General features: G+C 37.9%; 1 protein-coding gene and 1 long non-coding RNA gene across 2 annotated transcripts; one reads left to right on the top strand and one right to left on the bottom strand.

Moving 5' to 3' along the window:
- Window positions 1–5,083, top strand: LOC117417364 (uncharacterized). The gene is made up of 6 exons (XR_004546707.3): window positions 1–83; window positions 532–662; window positions 1,580–1,652; window positions 2,536–2,608; window positions 3,064–3,414; window positions 3,798–5,083. It is a non-coding gene; the product is annotated as an uncharacterized LOC117417364 (long non-coding RNA).
- A 1,651-nt stretch (window positions 5,084–6,734) lies between these two features.
- On the bottom strand, window positions 6,735–16,974 carry LOC117434634 (short transient receptor potential channel 4-associated protein-like). Its single transcript, XM_034057267.3, has 19 exons — window positions 16,642–16,974; window positions 14,579–14,707; window positions 14,022–14,138; window positions 13,496–13,550; window positions 13,034–13,089; window positions 12,797–12,925; window positions 12,498–12,699; window positions 11,969–12,157; window positions 11,527–11,669; window positions 11,268–11,396; window positions 11,040–11,098; window positions 10,807–10,908; window positions 10,422–10,505; window positions 10,071–10,161; window positions 9,804–9,944; window positions 9,564–9,675; window positions 9,272–9,384; window positions 8,865–9,071; window positions 6,735–8,489 (listed from the first exon to the last, which is right to left on the bottom strand). Exons 1-19 carry the CDS (start codon window positions 16,963–16,965, stop codon window positions 8,352–8,354), a joined length of 2,520 nt encoding a protein of 839 aa, XP_033913158.3. The 5' UTR covers window positions 16,966–16,974; the 3' UTR covers window positions 6,735–8,351.
- Window positions 16,975–18,298: the final 1,324 nt, after the last annotated feature.

The following is an 18,298-nucleotide window of genomic DNA, read 5'->3' as shown; positions in this document are numbered from 1 at the left end:
CATAGCTTCTTTAACCCCGACCTTGAGAGAGACAATAAAAACGGCCAGTGGAGACCCAGCCTTGTCAGTGTATTCAAACGAAGGTTGGTATAATACACCTGCATGTCCAAGACTGCACTACTAACAATCACTGTGCAGCGTGACTCATTGTTTCATAGTAATACAGTCTGGGTTATATGTGGCCTGCGGAGTTATCGTTGTCGTATTTATTTATTTTACTTAAACATGTAACCACAACTCGTTTCTAAAGTTTAATGATTTTTTGTAAATGATAACCGTGCATGGATATTCTTTTATTATAATTATATATTTTCCTTTTTAAAAAGTTTTTTTTTTAATTTTCATATATGCTGAATATGTTGTCTAATAAAAAAAGAGAGAGAGACAGAGAGAAACTTATTTTTATTGTAGCATGTTTGTCAAATAATGCATTATTGACGTTTCTTTAAGTTATTATCACTTTTATGTTGTTTAGACTTAGATTATTTGAATCGTGGACTGACGTTTTTATTTTATTTCTCGTGTAACTAGATTTGTCTTCCAGAGTTGTTGCTCAGCAGTGAACCTGATCATGTCTGGATATGACCGAGCTCGGGTACTGTGCCTTCCCTGGGAATAAGCGAGAAAGTGCTGCGAGCCCTCCAGGACTATGCCTTTACACGGTAGTCTTAATTCATAATTCTATCTATCTGTCTATCTGTCTGTCTGTCTGTCTATCTATCTATCTATCTATATACATACATATATATATATATATATATATATATATATATATATATATATATAATATTATATTTGCTGTATTGACTTTATGTTTCAAAATACGCTACCTGTACTAAAATGTTTGTAAGTAATTCGTGAGTACTAGGTTAACAGTAATTTAAAACTTTTGTGTAAAACTTACTAATTTACACGTGCTGTTACTGAATCGAGGCTGGGTTTGAGTGTACAATAAGAATTGAAACAGGATTCATTTCAGCTGCTCCCAGCAAAATGCAAGACCCTGGCTGTGCGTGTTTAACTCTCAAGTGTAAGTGATGAAACACTGGCTCCTTTTACAGGGTTCTGGATAATATATATATATATATATATATATATATATATATATATATATATATATGTTTACCCTGAGGTGACAAGCAGACTGGCGAATGCCATAGGTACTCCATACATTGTAGTATAGTGTGCTGATTACAGGATTAGCTTCAATTCTTTTCATTTCCATCATGAAATTGCATGTTTTTTTTGTTTTTTTTGAGAGACCTAAATAAACTTCACTGGAGATAGGGAACTTTCTTGAATAAGATTTATCCCAGTTGAGGCTGGTTTATAATTAGGGCAGTGATATGCATGTCACAGGTTATGTCACACTGAAGTTTGGATCAACTGCTAAGCAAACACTTGGACAAATGACTGGGGAAAAAGTATCCTGTCTTTAGGATTTTTATTTTTTATTTTGAGATGAATAATAATAACGATAACAATTTGCTCAAGAAGTTGGCAGAACACGTTTCTAGAAACTTGCCTCGTGGATATTAGGCAATGGCTTAATATAGATGTTTTTTTTCTGTTTTTGTAGCTGGTGAGCGACCAAATCCATGAGTCAAGGGGAAACTTAAGAAGCCTAACAGCCTGTCTGAGAGCTTCATAAGGTAATGCCCCAGTTCAGCACTGCAGTGCAGAGACAGCGGTTGTGCTCAGTAAAGTTCAGTTGTAAATAGAGCATGTGTAAAGTTCAGTTGTAAATAGAGCATGTGTAAAGTTCAGTTGTAAATAGAGCATGTGTAAAGTTCAGTTGTAAATAGAGCATGTGTAAAGTTCAGTTGTAAATAGAGCATGTGTAAAGTTCAGTTGTAAATAGAGCATGTGTAAAGTTCAGTTGTAAATAGAGCATGTGTAAAGTTCAGTTGTAAATAGAGCATGTGTAAAGTTCAGTTGTAAATAGAGCATGTGTAAAGTTCAGTTGTAAATAGAGCATGTTTCCGGATTGTTTTGTCTTGTTGTGAATTGTAGCATCTTAGCATTGACCTTGTTTTTCTGTAAAACTGGAGTCTATGGTTTTGTACAAACGGAGCTGTGCTTTCCCTGCTGCAGAGAAAGAGGCAGTTAAGACTTGCAGTGATGTTTACATCATTTAATGCATGAACATCACTTTAAGTCTGTGCTAACTCTACTCTCAAAATCGTCAGCTAACGATTTATATATAAAAAACAAACAAACTGGTAAGTAAGTGTTCAGCTTGCTTGGTTAGGACAGATCTATGTAACATGATTTGATTTAGAATGGCGACATTCTTTTTTCGCATGTGGTCTATAAATGGGTTGGTTCAGTCTGCCTTTTAAATCGTCTGGTTTAGCTCTTGTAATGAAAGCGGAGACATTTTCAATATGGCCAAGCTAATTGTAGGCTACAGAAAAAAAGAGAGGGGGGGGATGGTTTAATAATAAATAAGGGTAGTTACCTGTGTAAACAGTTAATTGTTGTTTATTAAGTTTTATTGAAAGATTCATCCAGGTCGTATTTTACTTTAATCAGGAAAACCTGAACAAGCTGCTGACAAAGTTCTCCCTTTGTGTGCTGCATCATCCCAATGAAACTAGAACTCCAGGTAAGATCTTTGAATACCGTTTTTTTATTGCAGGTTTTATTGTAAAACTGCTAAACTGTATTTTATACAATCATATCAGAAACATCTCTATGAAGGTTGTGTAAATCTATTAGCAACTGTCAAGTAGACCTGGTCATCACTCCAGTAAAACATCCTCTTTTAAAATCCAGCGCTCTGGATAAAGGTGGCTGTGTTCACAGAGCGCCTGATCCAAGGGGCCAGACCGCAGCTGTTCAGCCCTTCATAAACTCAGCCTTTAATTTCACTGGCCTCTTTACCCAAGGCTATTGTAGCTAAAATGAGACCACCAATAGAACAACTGCAAGGATGTCAGGGGATTAAAGCATCTTATTTCACTGAGTGATATATTTCTAAATAGCACAGCCTTAATCTTACTCCCTTCCCCTGCCACCACTTTATTACATAGAAAAAACATGTTTTTTTTCCCCATGCAGGTGGACTGGAGTGAACCCCCCCGCCCCAATACTGTAGATTACAGAATGTTACATTTTGCACCCATTTTTCATCTCAGTCTGGCAATCTAGGAGTGTGACATTCTGTATTCCTCGTATAGGGAACTTGATTTCAGAATGTGTAGCAGACAGAGAGCTGTTCTGACACTGGCGCTCATGGTGATTGTGTGGAATAGTCGTGCTTGAAACGCAGCGAAGCGCTGGCCGTGATCGAGCCGTGGCTGGAGGGCACAGAGACAGATAATTCTGAGGTCAAGAGGAAAGAGCCGGAGGAGAAGGAAGTCAGACTGAGAAGAAAGACCCGTCTGCAGCTCCAGAATGAAAGCGCTCAAAGTACGTGAGGCGGCTTCCACACTCACACATGTTGAATAGACACCATTATTAATTACGGTAAAAAGTTCATGTCCAGTCAGCAATCACTGTAAACAGGGTTGACTGTTTATTAAATAGAAGGAAAAAATATATATTATTTGTCAGCTGGCTTCTTTTTCTGCTCTGGCACAAAATACAGAATCCAAGCACCCAAACAAACAGCCAATTATGTAACATTTGCATATTTAGGTTTTTTGAGTTACAGTAGATCACAGGCCATTGAAATTGGGTTAAATTGGTCAACATCAGGAACAAAAATAAAAACACACCCTTTTTAATATTGATTCATTACCATTTAGTGTGACTTGTGATTGGACTGATCATTCTTTTCCTTCTTGTTTCAGCATAAAGAATGACAGGAAGTATATCTGGGCATCTTCACTAGCCCAGTGTCTAGACAAAACTGGCAACAAGCTCACTGCTATTTTGACAAAATAATACCGTGGGCAAACAAAATAAAAAGTATGGTTTGCAAGGCCTTTTGTTTTTTTGTATTTTAAAAGAAGCAATACACACATTTGATTGCATTTCCAACTCCTAAACTGACACTGGCAAGGACTAGTAGATTCACCTGCTAGCAAGTCAGTAAGATTTAAACTATTTTAACAGGGGATAAGTAATAAAGTGATTGGTGTAATTCAAGCTTCACTTTAAACCTACATAAGCGTCCAAAACAGAAATGTACACTCAACTGTACCATGCAAAGTCCCTGCTTGTCATTTAAGCTTTATCGCCGATCTGAACACCACCAGCACCCAGAATGGAGCTTGTACATTTCAATAGAGTACATATTGACATGCAGCTCAAGTGCTGTGCAGTAGGTGGACAAAAGGCAATGCAATACACAGCTTTTTTCTGGATCACCAGCACCTGAATTATTATTTATTTACATTTTAAAATCCTAAATAAATAAATAAATAAAATAGATGGGAACTGCCTGTGCCACAGATGCAGTTTAAATACTGAGTTTCTGGGGATGGAGCGACAGCAGCAGCCAATACACAACACTAGTGAAAAGTAGCGAGAAGAAAACAAATTTATTTTTACTTTATTTTCAAATTTACAAACATTACAGTTAAATAAAATCAAATGGAAAACCAAAAACCATGACAGAAAAGCAAACCGATGACAGGGACTGGAACTGAAATGAGATTAAAGTGCTGCTTTGGAACGGGGGGGCTGGAAAGCAAGATGCTAAAGAGGGGCTGGGGTCACTTTTGGTCGCTGGTTGGTAATGGTTGCAATGATTATAAGACACTTGTTGGGTGTATTTTAATCTGTAAGATTTAATTAAAAAAAAAAAAAAAAAAAAGTACAGTCAAGATAGCCACTAAAATTGTCCTTCACACGAACCATTCAAAACTATACAAAGAGAATGAAAAAAATTATATTAAAAAACAGGTCAAGGTGGTAAATTTAAATAACTAATAGATGTTGAAAATGTGAGCCACGTAAACAGAAAAAAAAAAATACAATTAAAAAAACCACACCTGTTCAGCCAACAAGTTGCACCCATGGAAAAAATATACAGGATTGTGGACCAGACAGACATGGGATAAATAGTTATAAATATGGTTTATGAAAAGTAACTTATTTGAAAATAATTAAATACAAATTGTAAATAATTAAATAGATTGCAGAAAGTAACTTGTTTGAAAATATTGAAATATGGTTTGTGGAAAACAATTATTTGAAAATATTTAAATACGAGTAAAGTCATTGAAATACACTGAAATACTTTAAACTCTTCATAAATATGTAACTAACATACAGCAGCCTCATTATTATCCTGCACTCCAAGCAGGTTAAGCATGGTCCTTGTTGTTAGCCACTCAATTATCTTTTTGAAACTGCTCTATTTCAATTAGATTTAATATGTTTAATTAATTGAAATATTTGAATATTTTATTTCAGTGGGTAAATATTTGAAAACAATGACATATTTTTAACCTCTGGTTTAATGCCCTGTTTTGAAGTTATTGAATTGAACATATTTAGCATTTTCCTCGTTCGAAATCTCTCAACCACCATGTGGCAATTGCAAGACTTGGTACATAATTATACATTTAGGGTAATAATTAGGTTTTAGTTTTTGATTATTCATTAACTATTTGGAAACAGCTGAAGATACATATTTTGTTTTCAAATAACTTACATATATTTAAATATTATCAAATAGTATTTGTTTTCTGCAAAACAATTTAAATATATTCAAATAATATGACTTTGGGCAATATTTGAATATTTAAAAACAAAATGGATTTATTTTGAGCATATATATATATATATATATATATATATATATATATATATATATTATATATATATATATATATATATATATATATATAAATAAATATTTCAACTATTTAAAATAGTTGGGCGTTTACAAATAAAATATGAAATACAGCTATATTTGTCCCAGGTCTGTTCTGGGATACAATCAGAATCCATTTTACAGTTTAGCACCAGCACTGAACAGCTCAGGAGTGGACAGCTGATAATTGCAACTATTACATTTGATCAGGGAGATTCGGACCGATACACACAGATTTGATCATCCTAAGAAATATGCTGAAAGTCTATAGCATCTACAAGCAACCAGTTTCTATTGCTACAGGGTAAAGTAGAAATACTCCATAAAAATCAAAATAAACTAAATTAAATTAGTGTAACAGACTGTAAAATGATTGTGTTTAGACTTCATATTGTTTTACAACTAATATATAGAACTAAATAATTACATGTAGATTACTCAGATAGAGATATTATATAAAGGAAAAACTACCAAAAAACAAACAGATTTCTGCGCTATTTCCTTCAAATCAAATTCTAACTGAACATACAATCTCCCTGAAGGTGCAGTATGGTTACATTCTCCAGCAGTCACTCAAGCTATATAAATTATCAAGAGGACAAAGCGCTCAATTTAATAAAATTACATTACCTTAATGCCCACTGCATAGGATATTAATGCTATTATGAAATAAAACAAACAAAAAAAATTAAGTTAAAATTGAATGTGTTTTTATGGCTTTTTTTCTTTTGTCTTGGATCATACTGGGCTACTACAAGCTAAGACAATTACAGTAGAATTCAGATGCTAACAGGATAAGGAATGCTCTGCATGGCACCACAGTGGTCGAGGCAGTGTGATGTTTTGATTGAGAACAGAGTTGGAGTAGATGAGTAGTGCACTTTATAATGATGAGGTTTGCAATACTAGATGAGATTGGATCTGGGACACAAGTACGTTATTATTCAGTCCCCACCATGCACCCTTGTTTGTTTGTTTTTTTGGTTTATGTGAACTGCAATGTCCTATATACAAAGAATACATGACCAAACATCGCACAGCAAACCAGTGAGGGGTACGTGCTATAAATGATGGTACTACAGCAAAAGAATAGAAATGTTAAGTTTCCTTCTAGTTATGGCGACAATCACTTCGATAACAGTACTGGCCATTACTGATCTTATTAAACCTAAAGCCCATTACCACAAATTCAGGTCAACATCACAATTGTGACTTCCCTTAGGATTGATGCAGGCTGAAAAGAATACCCCACAAAAATTGAAATGAAAAAATGAAACTTTGTGGGAACAGATAACCCAGTTGCTTTTAAAATGAGTTAAATTACAAATACTTGGTTCATGGTTGAAAACTTCCAACGTTTCTGCGTAGTAACCCTATTGATGGAGATGGTGGGACATGTGTGAGGGGCTGGATTGAAGAATGAGGTAGCTTAACCTTACAAGGATTACTCTAGCCACCCAGAGAATCCCTGCATTACTGTGTTTGGTTAGGATCTTAAAAATACATATTTCAAAACAGCACCAGAACTGCTCACCCAATAAACCTGTCATTTCTTACTGCAGACCAGACACACAGAAACACTAGCAATTCCCTCCAACCCCAACCACCACCAATTAAAGACTATGTAAGATGTAAGACCCAGAGGTACAAATCAAATTATGATGGTCAAAGCAAGTCATGTTATTGTGAGAAACAAACCAGACTGAACACAAAAACCCTTCTACTCCCAAGCACATAGCAAGAACACCTTTCAAAACATAAATATCATTTAAACATTGTAGGGAGAGAAATCTGCTACATTTAAGATTTGACGTGTACTAATCCGTTAATTTCAAATTACACTAAACATTGGGTTAAATCTGCTAAACAGGTGTAAAATAGTCATTTCAGTTTGTGCAATTTTTTTTAAAGAGGATTATGAGCAAATGTTATGGCAAACCAAAAAAAAAAAAAAAAAAGAAAGCACACTGTAGTCCGGTAATCTCTGGCAGCAGCAATTCAATTTCTGTGTTTGCTCTAGGCTGCAGACAATCCAGACCTTGTTGATCAGAAACGGCAGAGTGCAAGATCCACAAGCATAAATAGAAGTCTTCTTATTCACAAATCCATGGGCGGTCCGAGGACAGCATTCGTATATATGTGGCTGCACAGAACCACTGCCGTTTGTATGTACTGTAAATGTATATACATTTATAAGGATAAAGATCCATGCCTTTCGGAAAGCATCTGCCGTTTAAAGATTTGCTGAGCTGTACATATTTTATATGGAATATATATATAAAAAAAACTAATAAAAAAAAAATAGTAGACTATTCTAAAGCAACACACCAACAAAAAAATATTGAATGTCCCTGAATAAAACGTCCAGGTTATTATTATTATTTTTTGTGGAAAAACAGAAAAATGAGATAATCTGTTAATGATTGCTGGGGGTTAAAACACACCTGCAATAATCAGTTAACATTCTGTACTTCCAGCATCCAACATAAAACACTGCACAATGATGTATCCCTGAATAACAACAGCCTGGGATATGTTCTCTGAAGTATTGCCTGTTGCTGACAGTAGTCCTCCACCAGGATTATTCCTCCATAAAATCTTTGTCAATATCCAAATAGGCCTCATCAATGTAGCTGGCTATGGCAACAGGTGATGTCCGGTCAGGACTGAGGAGCACCGACACGGTTGTTTTCCAGTAACTGAAACAAATACAGGCGCTCTGGGAAACAACACAGAGATCAGAGTTAGCAGAGCTGGGAGACAAACTATACACAATATCAAAAGACTTCTGAACAAAGGTATTGCAATAGACATTTGCTGTTGGTAAAAAAAACTAAACAGCTTCCAGTCGTGGTTAGCATCCTCCTCCAAGCAGGAGTTTCTATATCTGTTGATACCACCCTGGTAACTTAGCCCTGCTGTGTGACTGCCGAACAGACTCGCCACCCTGAATATAGTGCCTTAATGCGTTAAACATTTCAATCTAATGGGACTTCAACTGTCTGGTGCCACCTGGTGGCTAAATCTTGTGGATTTCTAACTTAAAATGAGGGTAGAAAGAAAGTCAGGCAGAGTAGAACAGGGACAGACTCACATTTTCCAGGCTGGTGCGGTCCTTGTCCTTGTTGAGGTAATGCTGTTGCCAGAAGCGCAGCAGGTTGTGAAAGTTATTGAGGATGCAGCCAGGATACTTCTCTGCGTACTCCTTCTCCCGCAACGCGTTCAGGTAGAATGGCAGCTTTCCTTTGCTCCGAGCCAGCATCAGGATCACAAGGCTGGTGTTTAGACAGCTCACATTCTCCTGCAAGGAGCAGCAATTTAAATAAACCCACAAGTTACATGACCACAGTTATCCATGACCACAGTTATCTGTAGTTCAGATAAGATGATAAAACAATCAACATATAGTGGATTTGCAAAGTCCTATACAGCTGAACAGGAACCCCAGTATGTACTATACGATATAAAACTTTGTGGAAACCATTCAGAAGGTGCATTTACCTGTGTAAGTGTCTCTACACTGATGATATTAATTAGTCTAAAAAGGAAGGCTAGTCGGTTCTCCATGCGAGCCATGTAGGAGAGCAGGCGGCACTCAGATAGCACTTCAACCACTGGAAAACAAACAGGAAGGCTGCTATTAATGTTCATGTCTCAGAAGTTTGCTTTTAATGCATCTTGCACTGTGTATATATACTTCTAGCAGACATCGTAATTAAATCGATAGCAATAGCATAATGATGATGGGCTTTTATGCCTACTTATGTGTGTTGGATTTTAGTATAGACAGTACCTTTCACATCTTCTGTTTGGCTCTCAAACCTGTCTAATGACAACACAATGCAGCGAACAATCATGTTGGAGTCAACCAGGGAACTGTTGATCTGACTCAAGAAAATCTGGAACTAAAAAGAAAAACAACAATGCATAAATGTAGTTTTTTTTTCCTTCTTTACCAGAAAATACAAAGTTACTTCCAGCCAATAGGTTCAGTCAATTGTTTACTGGAATTGCAATCTTTAATAAAAGTCACCTTTTCCTCCGTGTCGACGTACTTGTTAAACCTCTTGAAGGCGAGAAGGTTAAACTTCATGAGCTCCCCTAGCAGGTCGAAGTAGCTCTGCAATACATCCCTGGATTTACACTCGCTGTCAATGATACAGAACAGGATGTGCTGTGGGGAGAGGAAAGCATCATTATAGATCCAGCCCAGTTTTCCTAAACAAATTCCGTACAGAACATTGGAAAGTGCCCACACAGCACTTTACAAAACAACGCCAGCAACATGTTCACACACTACCTCCAGAAGCCCCCTTCTCAACAGAAACACCTGGTCAGCATAGGAAGTGACGCCCCGCAGGAAGCTCTCCACTGCTCTCGCCTGCCAGAACCTAAACACACGAGACACATGAACACCAGCCATTCCTTCAGGCGCATCCCATACGAAATGCACCCATTTCAAACAATTGCACATATTAAATATAAAACCACGTTATGTTCAAGATTCGGACACAGTCTCAAACTTAATGCGAAACAGTGTTTTTTCAAGTTTACGTACAGGTGGGAAACGCCATGAAATACTGTGCCTCACTGCAATGGGTAGCTGGGGTGGAACCCATGCAGTTTCAAACATTAGGGAACAGGGGTTTACCTAAATGAGGAGTCTGCAGGTTCTTTCTTCATGACTGATAGTAACCTTGTAAGTAGACCTCTCTTTCCCTCACACACAAGACTCCTGTTCATGAAAAAACAAAAACAGGTTTTTAATATTGCATTTAAATTCAGCCATGTTCACTTTAAAATGTCTCTGACGCTGTGCTGTACAATTTCTCTGATGCTGCACTGTATATAATCTGAACACAAGACTTACACCCTTCAGTAGTGAATCAAATCTGGAATTTTACAGACTGAATAAAATAGATAAATCATTCATTTAATCATAAATGAGTAGTCCCAACTAAATCAAGCCTTGCACATGTATAGCCCTTATCTTCCAGCAGGGAAGTCAATTCTGCCCCGCTCTGAATGTAGCTTACCTGTCTGTGTTGACCACTGCCTCCACCTCAGGGATGTCAGCCATCATAGAGATGGCACTCAGCTCATTGAGCTCCTGATTATTCAACAACAGGTACTTGTTCCTAAAATTGAAAAGAAGATACAGTCAATGATTGCAGCAGGGCTTTCCAACGCCACACAGAAGGTTTTAGAACCTGTGCACCTACAGGAAGTTCCAAAGACCACAAACCTGAAGACATGCTTGTTTACTTACTCGTGATGGTCACTGAAGCTCTGGAGTAGTCGGAGGAACTGGATCTTCATGGAAATTTCCTGTTACAATGCACAGCACAAAGTTACGCTTGAACAAAACAAGATTCACTTTATGGTTACTTTGCTTTTGCATGCAGAAAAAAAAAGTTAATTTTATGTACAGAACAGTTCAATTGGTATTCCGTCATGGATGTTAATGCCCAGCTGTATCTTTCCGTTGTATACTTACAGGACTGCAGTCACAGTTCTGGTTCTGCCCATGTAACACATGGTTTGTTGTAGGTTTCCTCCAGATGAGTTTGTCGAAGAGATAATTTATGCCAGGGATCAGCTTGAACTCAGCCAGCATTTTGTGCACCTAGGTGAAGAAACACCAATGACATCATTCACCACAAAGTGCAATGCAATGTGTTCTGTATTGACAAATAACTGGAAGACACAGAGATTCAAACTTATCCAACACACTGATTGGATTCTGCAGTTCTCACCTGTGTTCTCTGTCGACCCATTAGCAAGACGCAGAGCACATACAGCACCTCCACTTTGTACATGATCTCATGCACTATCTTCATGGACTGTGGCAGATGGTGCCTTTGGGGACTGGTAGCCAAAGAGCTTTCATCTGAGGATTCTGAAAATTGTCGAGGTAAAACAAATGCATTTTCTTGGCGGTACCATTTTAATAAGAGCAGCTGAATACATCTACAAAACATACTAGCTTTTGAGACCACATAAATGTTCAAGCTGAGCAGTGCGAAAAAGTGCAAATACAAAACAGGGTTCCTCTATCCATAAATCTGATCAACTTCAACCATAGGACACCTTTTTGTAATCAAAACCTTTTTTTTATGAAGTTAGCTTTATTTCAGCATGCTTGCAGTCTCACCAAAAATGAGTCTCTGCATTCCTAGTAAATGGTAACAAGCTTACCTGTACTGCTGTGCTCTGCCTCTACGCTGGCCATCTGCATGAGAGCATCGAGCACCAGCGCATTGTCCAGCCACGTGTACCAGTCCTCCAGCTCCTGAAGGAAGTTAGACGAGCGTGTGTTCTCTGACACCTTCCGGGTGGCCAACTTGCACAGCCGCTCAATAAACCCGGGGATGTTCAGGACAGTGGCTGAGAAACAAACAATCCACAATCACACAGAGTTAAAAGATACATGTCAAAGAAAAAAAAAATCCTAACTTCCTGCTCCTACCAAATTAGATTTCACACCCTTCAACAAAACATCCCCTCTGCCGGGTGTTAGGAGGCTGAATCATGCTCTAACAATGTGAAAGCTAGCTACAGGATATGTATATGAGCATTCATAAAATTATGTAAAACATAATGTGTTTACGTTTTGTTTTTTGCCAAGGCTATAAAAAACTTTCTACAGAGCCTATTATGAAGACAGGCAAAGTGGTGATGATGATTTAGTACATAATTCAAACCCAGCTCATGAGGCATCCTTTACCTTGGTTTATCTCTGCCTGGGAGGGGCTGGAGTTCTTTTTCTGCTGAGCATTTTTGGCGAGGAGGGTGTGCTTGTCATCGTTGCCGACGTCCAGCTCTGAAATAGTGACCGAGAGAATCCGGCAGAAGTTTGCAAGCTGCTGTTGGTCAAAGCTCTGCACCAAACTTGCCAGATTAGGAATGTCCTCCAACTGGATCATCTCCTTTATAAGGCAAACAAACAGTTCTTCAGGATTCAAGATGCTTGTAAAATGCATTGCACCGTATCATATGTTAACAGAGTTTGATCTTTTTACTGACCTTTTTAACTCCCAGAATGTCCTCAATTAGTGTGGCAGTTTGTAAAAATGTCTTTTTGTTTGTCATCAGTGTAAACAGAAACAGTACAAAGTCACTCCTCGCTGCTAGGCTCTTTGTGACACCCTCCGTCTGATGAAGAAGAAAGGACACTTAGAAAGGATACTGTGCAGTTGCAATCAAGGTATCAAATATACTACCGAAACTGAAGCGACAAGTCCACAGCCTAACATTACTTACACATAAGCAACAGTTGTACAAAATGCTTAGACAGTCCTTAATGAGGTCATCACTCACTGCAAGAGAAACATTTTAATAACAAAATTAGTATAAGCTCAAATAAATGAATATGAAATTGACAATTTAAGGAAAGCTCACTTTATTTAGAAGATTGATTTTTAAAAGGTAATGGCAAACCAGTTGAGAAGCATTTAAAATAATAATAATAATAATAATAATAATAATAATAATAATAATAATCATTCAACTACTTTCTGCTGTATTGAATTTAGTCTTAGAAACACAGCTTCTAAGTAGCCAACAAACAGTATCATTCTGTAAATACTACTTCCTGATTCTCAGTCAATTTACCAGGGATGCAGAGCAGCTAGACAATCACCCTGAAATCTCCTGTCTAAGATATAATATGTATTTAGATACTTATATTATCAAACTGTGTGCCACAGCAAAAGTGTTTCTTACTTGGCTTATTTTTCTGTGTCGTCAGCGTGGGTCTCATAAGGATTTCTACTAATAGCTGTAAAAACAAAAAACAAAAACACACAGCCAACAGTTAATAACCTGCAACAAGCAACAGTCATTCTTATAGCAGCAACGAAACCCACAGTAAGCACTGCGATCAATATTAATGTTGTTAGAAGTGGGATTAATACAAAATAAAAATGCACTTAGACCTATGAGAAGAATGGATCACATAAATGAAAGCATTTATTACACTTATTTTATGCATATCCAGCAGTAAAGATGTTGGAAAAAATAGCAGTCAAAAACAGTTTAAAAAGTGTACCTGACCACTATTTGAAACAAACAGTGATTTAAGGTAATTTGCTTCACTATGCATATTTCTGCAGTTTTTATCATGCAGGAGACTGAAGTTGACTGCATAGCTTTAACACACAGGCGGGTTCAATTTACCTGCAGCATTTCCCTGGACAGCTTTATACAAATACATTTTTAATTGATCTAAGGCATATAGTTGCAAACTTACATGAACTCCCCCAAAAAGATCAAAGGTGTATGTGTTTGGAAACGTGGACTCTTGTGCAGTCTTTCTGTCTTCTGTTACAAATGTCATGGCTTCCTTGGACAGTAAGGAAGAGATCTCCTGCACACACAAGTTTTAAACACATTTGTATTACATTCTTTGACATACTGGGATTTTAAGGAGACAGCTAGGCACCCTCAGATTAAACAGCACCCCTATTGCTCTGAAGTCTATTGGACTAGATTTATCAAAGCACCATTGCAATATCAAAATGAAATAGTTGTCAAATGTAGCCAGCAACACAAGTTAATTGAAAGAACACAAGTGCACTTTTTTCATCAGAATTGTTTGTAGGAATAAAGGGGTAACTGGTATTATTATTTATTATTATTATTATTATTTATTTATTTCTTAGCAGACGCCCTTATCCAGGGCGACTTACAATCGTAAGCAAATACATTAAGTGTTACAATACAAGTAATACAATAAGAGCAAGAAATACAATAACTTTTGTTCAAGCAAAGTACAAGTGTGACAAACCACAATTCAATATGCTTTACCTTGAGAAAAACATGGGTTTGCAAAAGGTCGCTGTTGGGGTCACTGCTTTCATACAGCTTCTGCAAAAGAACTGGGATACCGTACCATTTTGCTTTTTTATCCCTTTCGTTTAGCAGCGCCTCAGGAATCTGCAAAAATTCAACACATTTATATAAATACATGTACAGCAAAGATCTTGCCCTGTGGTGGTAAAAGCTGCATCAGGCAAACATAATCCATCTAATGTATGGTATGGTATGGTTAGCTTCATCTTGTGTGCATTTGTCATTATACATATTTGATTGAAGTATTTCTAACACATATACACGGGGCTGGACAAAAATCCCTCACGTGACTTGCTGTGCAAATGAGACTGAGCATTCTGTAATATATGAAAATCTGCGTAGATGTGTTGCAAGTTAATCCCAATAAAGGGTTAAAATGTTTAATTGCTTACATTCATGACAACTGCTTCGATAATCCAACATCAATGCTTCAACACAACACTATAACCTCAACATTGCACATACAGCAACCAGACACAGTTGAACACAAAAGTGAGCCAAAAGTAAGAAATGCAATCGTGACTCATTGCTGAACTCATGTCTGATTTACCTGAAAGATCACTTTGACAGGCAATCTTTTCTATAAATACTCCCTCTTCCTTACCTAATGAAACTAAAGCACCATGCCAGCGACAACACAGGTGCATTACAAAAGGAGGGCACTGTAGCAAATTCAGGGTTTTGCTTGAATCATTGAACCTTTATTGCATTCTTCAGAATAATAATAATAGAATACATGAGGAACCCATTCTACACTGCCCAGGGGGTCTTAACAATGGATAATGCCCCTGAGGGGTTACAGCAGGCTTTTTTTCTTTATAGGACAAGAGATTAAAAACATGCTCTTGGTTGACTTTTGTAAATCAATAAAATCTAATAAATTCTAAATGTTCACAAAGCAGACTTTAGATTTTATAGAAATTGATTTTTCACCAATGCTGCAGGTCTCTGCAGTTACCTGCAACTTACCAGCGACCATTTGAAGAACTAATTGAAAAAATAAACTGCACAACAAAAGGAGATTGCTTTAAAAAAAAATAAACTAGAATGCTATCTTCACAAAAAAAAACTTTCAGTACTTTAACACAATTGAAAGAATAATCTCATGTAAATATTGGGATAATTGGTTTACCTTAAAACAGCCAACACGTCATTCAATAGTCAACATGTCATAAGTACTGTATTTTCGCCAACTACTGTGTAAATATAGTCCCAGAACAGCCCAATGTTTGGATCATCGGGACTTGAGCAGAGAATGTATGGAGCAACCAGGGTGAATTCATAGCCTATAAAATCACGTGCTTTAAAAAACTAATGGGAATATAGACCACAGATCAAATGGTTTTTAATCTTTGGGAGTTTGATTCAAGATAACTGAAAATTCTAAGTGTTTATTTTCCAACCAGACCTCACTGTCGGTTTCCTCTTTAGATTTACCAGTGGTCATCATATGACAATTATTCGATCCAGGTTTATAAACCACCTTCTGGATAACTGTCTATACTCGATTTATGTAATCATTTAAAATTAGCACTCGCCAGCAGAGAAGCATTGAAACAGACTGGGGGGTCATTACTTGCCATCTGTGGGGTTTAACCAGAAGCACATAATGAGTAATCTTATTGTTAGATTTATAGAATAAAGAATTAACAATGGGAATAGAGCACTTTCAGTTGATTTTTTTATCAGTTGTCTAAAGTCGAAGTCAAATTAAATAACTACCATAATCATTATGCTGCACAAAAGCAGAAGACATGATACCGATAGTACAGCGCCTCGGTACACCTTTTCATAACATACGTACCGCACTGTTGATGTTTTTTGTTTTGTTTTGTTTAAACACCCTACATAACATGACTAACGCATACGCCGCATACCTTCTGCAGCAGACTGATAACTTCGGCACGGGATGCGTTATAACTTTGGCCCCAGGCCTCAAAGCGGCCTATAGCACTTTCTCACTCGCTCCGGGTTCGACAGGCCCCTGCCCCGTCACTCGTCCCCGGCTTGTTTCTTACCTGTGTACCCCGGTTCATTCCCCGGCCCGTAATTTGACCCTGTCGGATCCGGGTAACGATATTCCAGACCCGGCAACTCCGGGTTTCCCCTGTCCGAGGGGATTCCGACCACTCCGCCGATGCCATTAGCTCTCTTTCCTGAACTGTTCTAAACAGGAAGCTGCGGGTCGTCTCTGAGATAAACCAAGCCCAGTCGGTACAGCGCCAGCTGCGATCAGAGTGGAACTGCGCGTACACACAACAGTACAGTCGCCGCCTTCTGATCAGCCCAGTGCTACTGCATACTGCATTCAAACAAAAAATGTGGCATTGCCTGTTGGCCATTAAGGAGAACTGCAGTAATCAACACCACAGGTCTTGCAGGTCAGTTGGACAATTTTGTGTAACTTTGCCAAAAAAAACAATACAGTCCACCAGATGGTGAAACTTTCAAACAAAAAACAGCACACACGTGGCAATTTAATTTAGGCTGCAAAACTATTTAGCCTTCAAGCCGGACATATAACCACAACAATGATATATTTCTCATACATGAATATCAACACAGCTGGTTGGTTAAGAACAAGCATGGGAAAAGGTCCACAAGTAACTGAAACATCTGAACAGCAATCCTGTCGTGACATTTGCCACGATGTGTGTTCTTTGACACCCCGCAACCCCTTACTGGATATGAAATGTGTGGGATTTAGTGGTGGTGGTTTAACATGTGGTATCAGCCAAAGATCAGCACTCACTGTGGACTACCTAATGCTATCATATGAATGGCAGTCCAGGATTAGTGCTGACCAGGGTCTGTGAAACCCTCTGATCTGTATATATCGTCATATATTAAGGGTGGGCGAAGATTCCATTCCAGCTTTGCTCTAACTACGCTTGATCACAGACCAGAAGCTGAAAAGAAGAAAGTAAATCAAACTTTCTGGCAGGTTTCTTCATCAGTGTAATGCATTTAACATGCATTGAGGTGGAGAGTTAGGATCCAGTTATCATTTGTGAAACTCTCCGCATTGGGATTAGTATCTCCTCAATAACGGAGGCTATTCATTAGAAACGGCTATGTCCTATAGACGAGCAATGAATCACAATTCCTTCAGAATGACTACATTCTTCTACAAATGTATTCTTTGCACTTGGAAAGCTGTTCACAGCCCAGTTGTTTAAACCCCCCAGAGAGTTTCAAGCCCCCCCACACACTCACACTTCAGACATCTATGCCATTCCATCACTTTTTGAGCAAAACAGGCAGCAGCAGACTATTACAAACATCTTGAATCTCTGTAATAGCGCTGATAAAATGTTATGGGAAAAACCTGCAGATCAGATATTCTGTAACACATTCTCATAGGTAATCACATTTTACATGAAAGCAGGACTGGTGTTTTTATAGCTTTGTTGCAATAGGAGTGCAAATGGGGGTAGTGTGAAAATAAAGCAGCCTACCATGTGTGATGCCTCCCAGTGGGGGGGGGGACAGACTGACAGCTGCGTGTGCTCTGCAGTGTGGGCAGCAGTAAGAGGGGTGTGGAGCGAAACCCTTCAAAATGTGCCATATGTGAAACCAATCAAAGATCCTGAGGTGTTTCACCCTGGTAAACCTCCCACCCATGGTGCTGTAGATCTGTCTGTATCAATGAAATGGGATGCAGGAAACGATTTC

This window comes from Acipenser ruthenus, chromosome 18 (assembly GCF_902713425.1).
Source record: "Acipenser ruthenus chromosome 18, fAciRut3.2 maternal haplotype, whole genome shotgun sequence".
Classification (NCBI taxonomy): domain Eukaryota; kingdom Metazoa; phylum Chordata; class Actinopteri; order Acipenseriformes; family Acipenseridae; genus Acipenser; species Acipenser ruthenus.
Note: the sequence above shows the minus strand (reverse complement) of the source record. Positions and strands in the feature narration are given on the sequence as shown.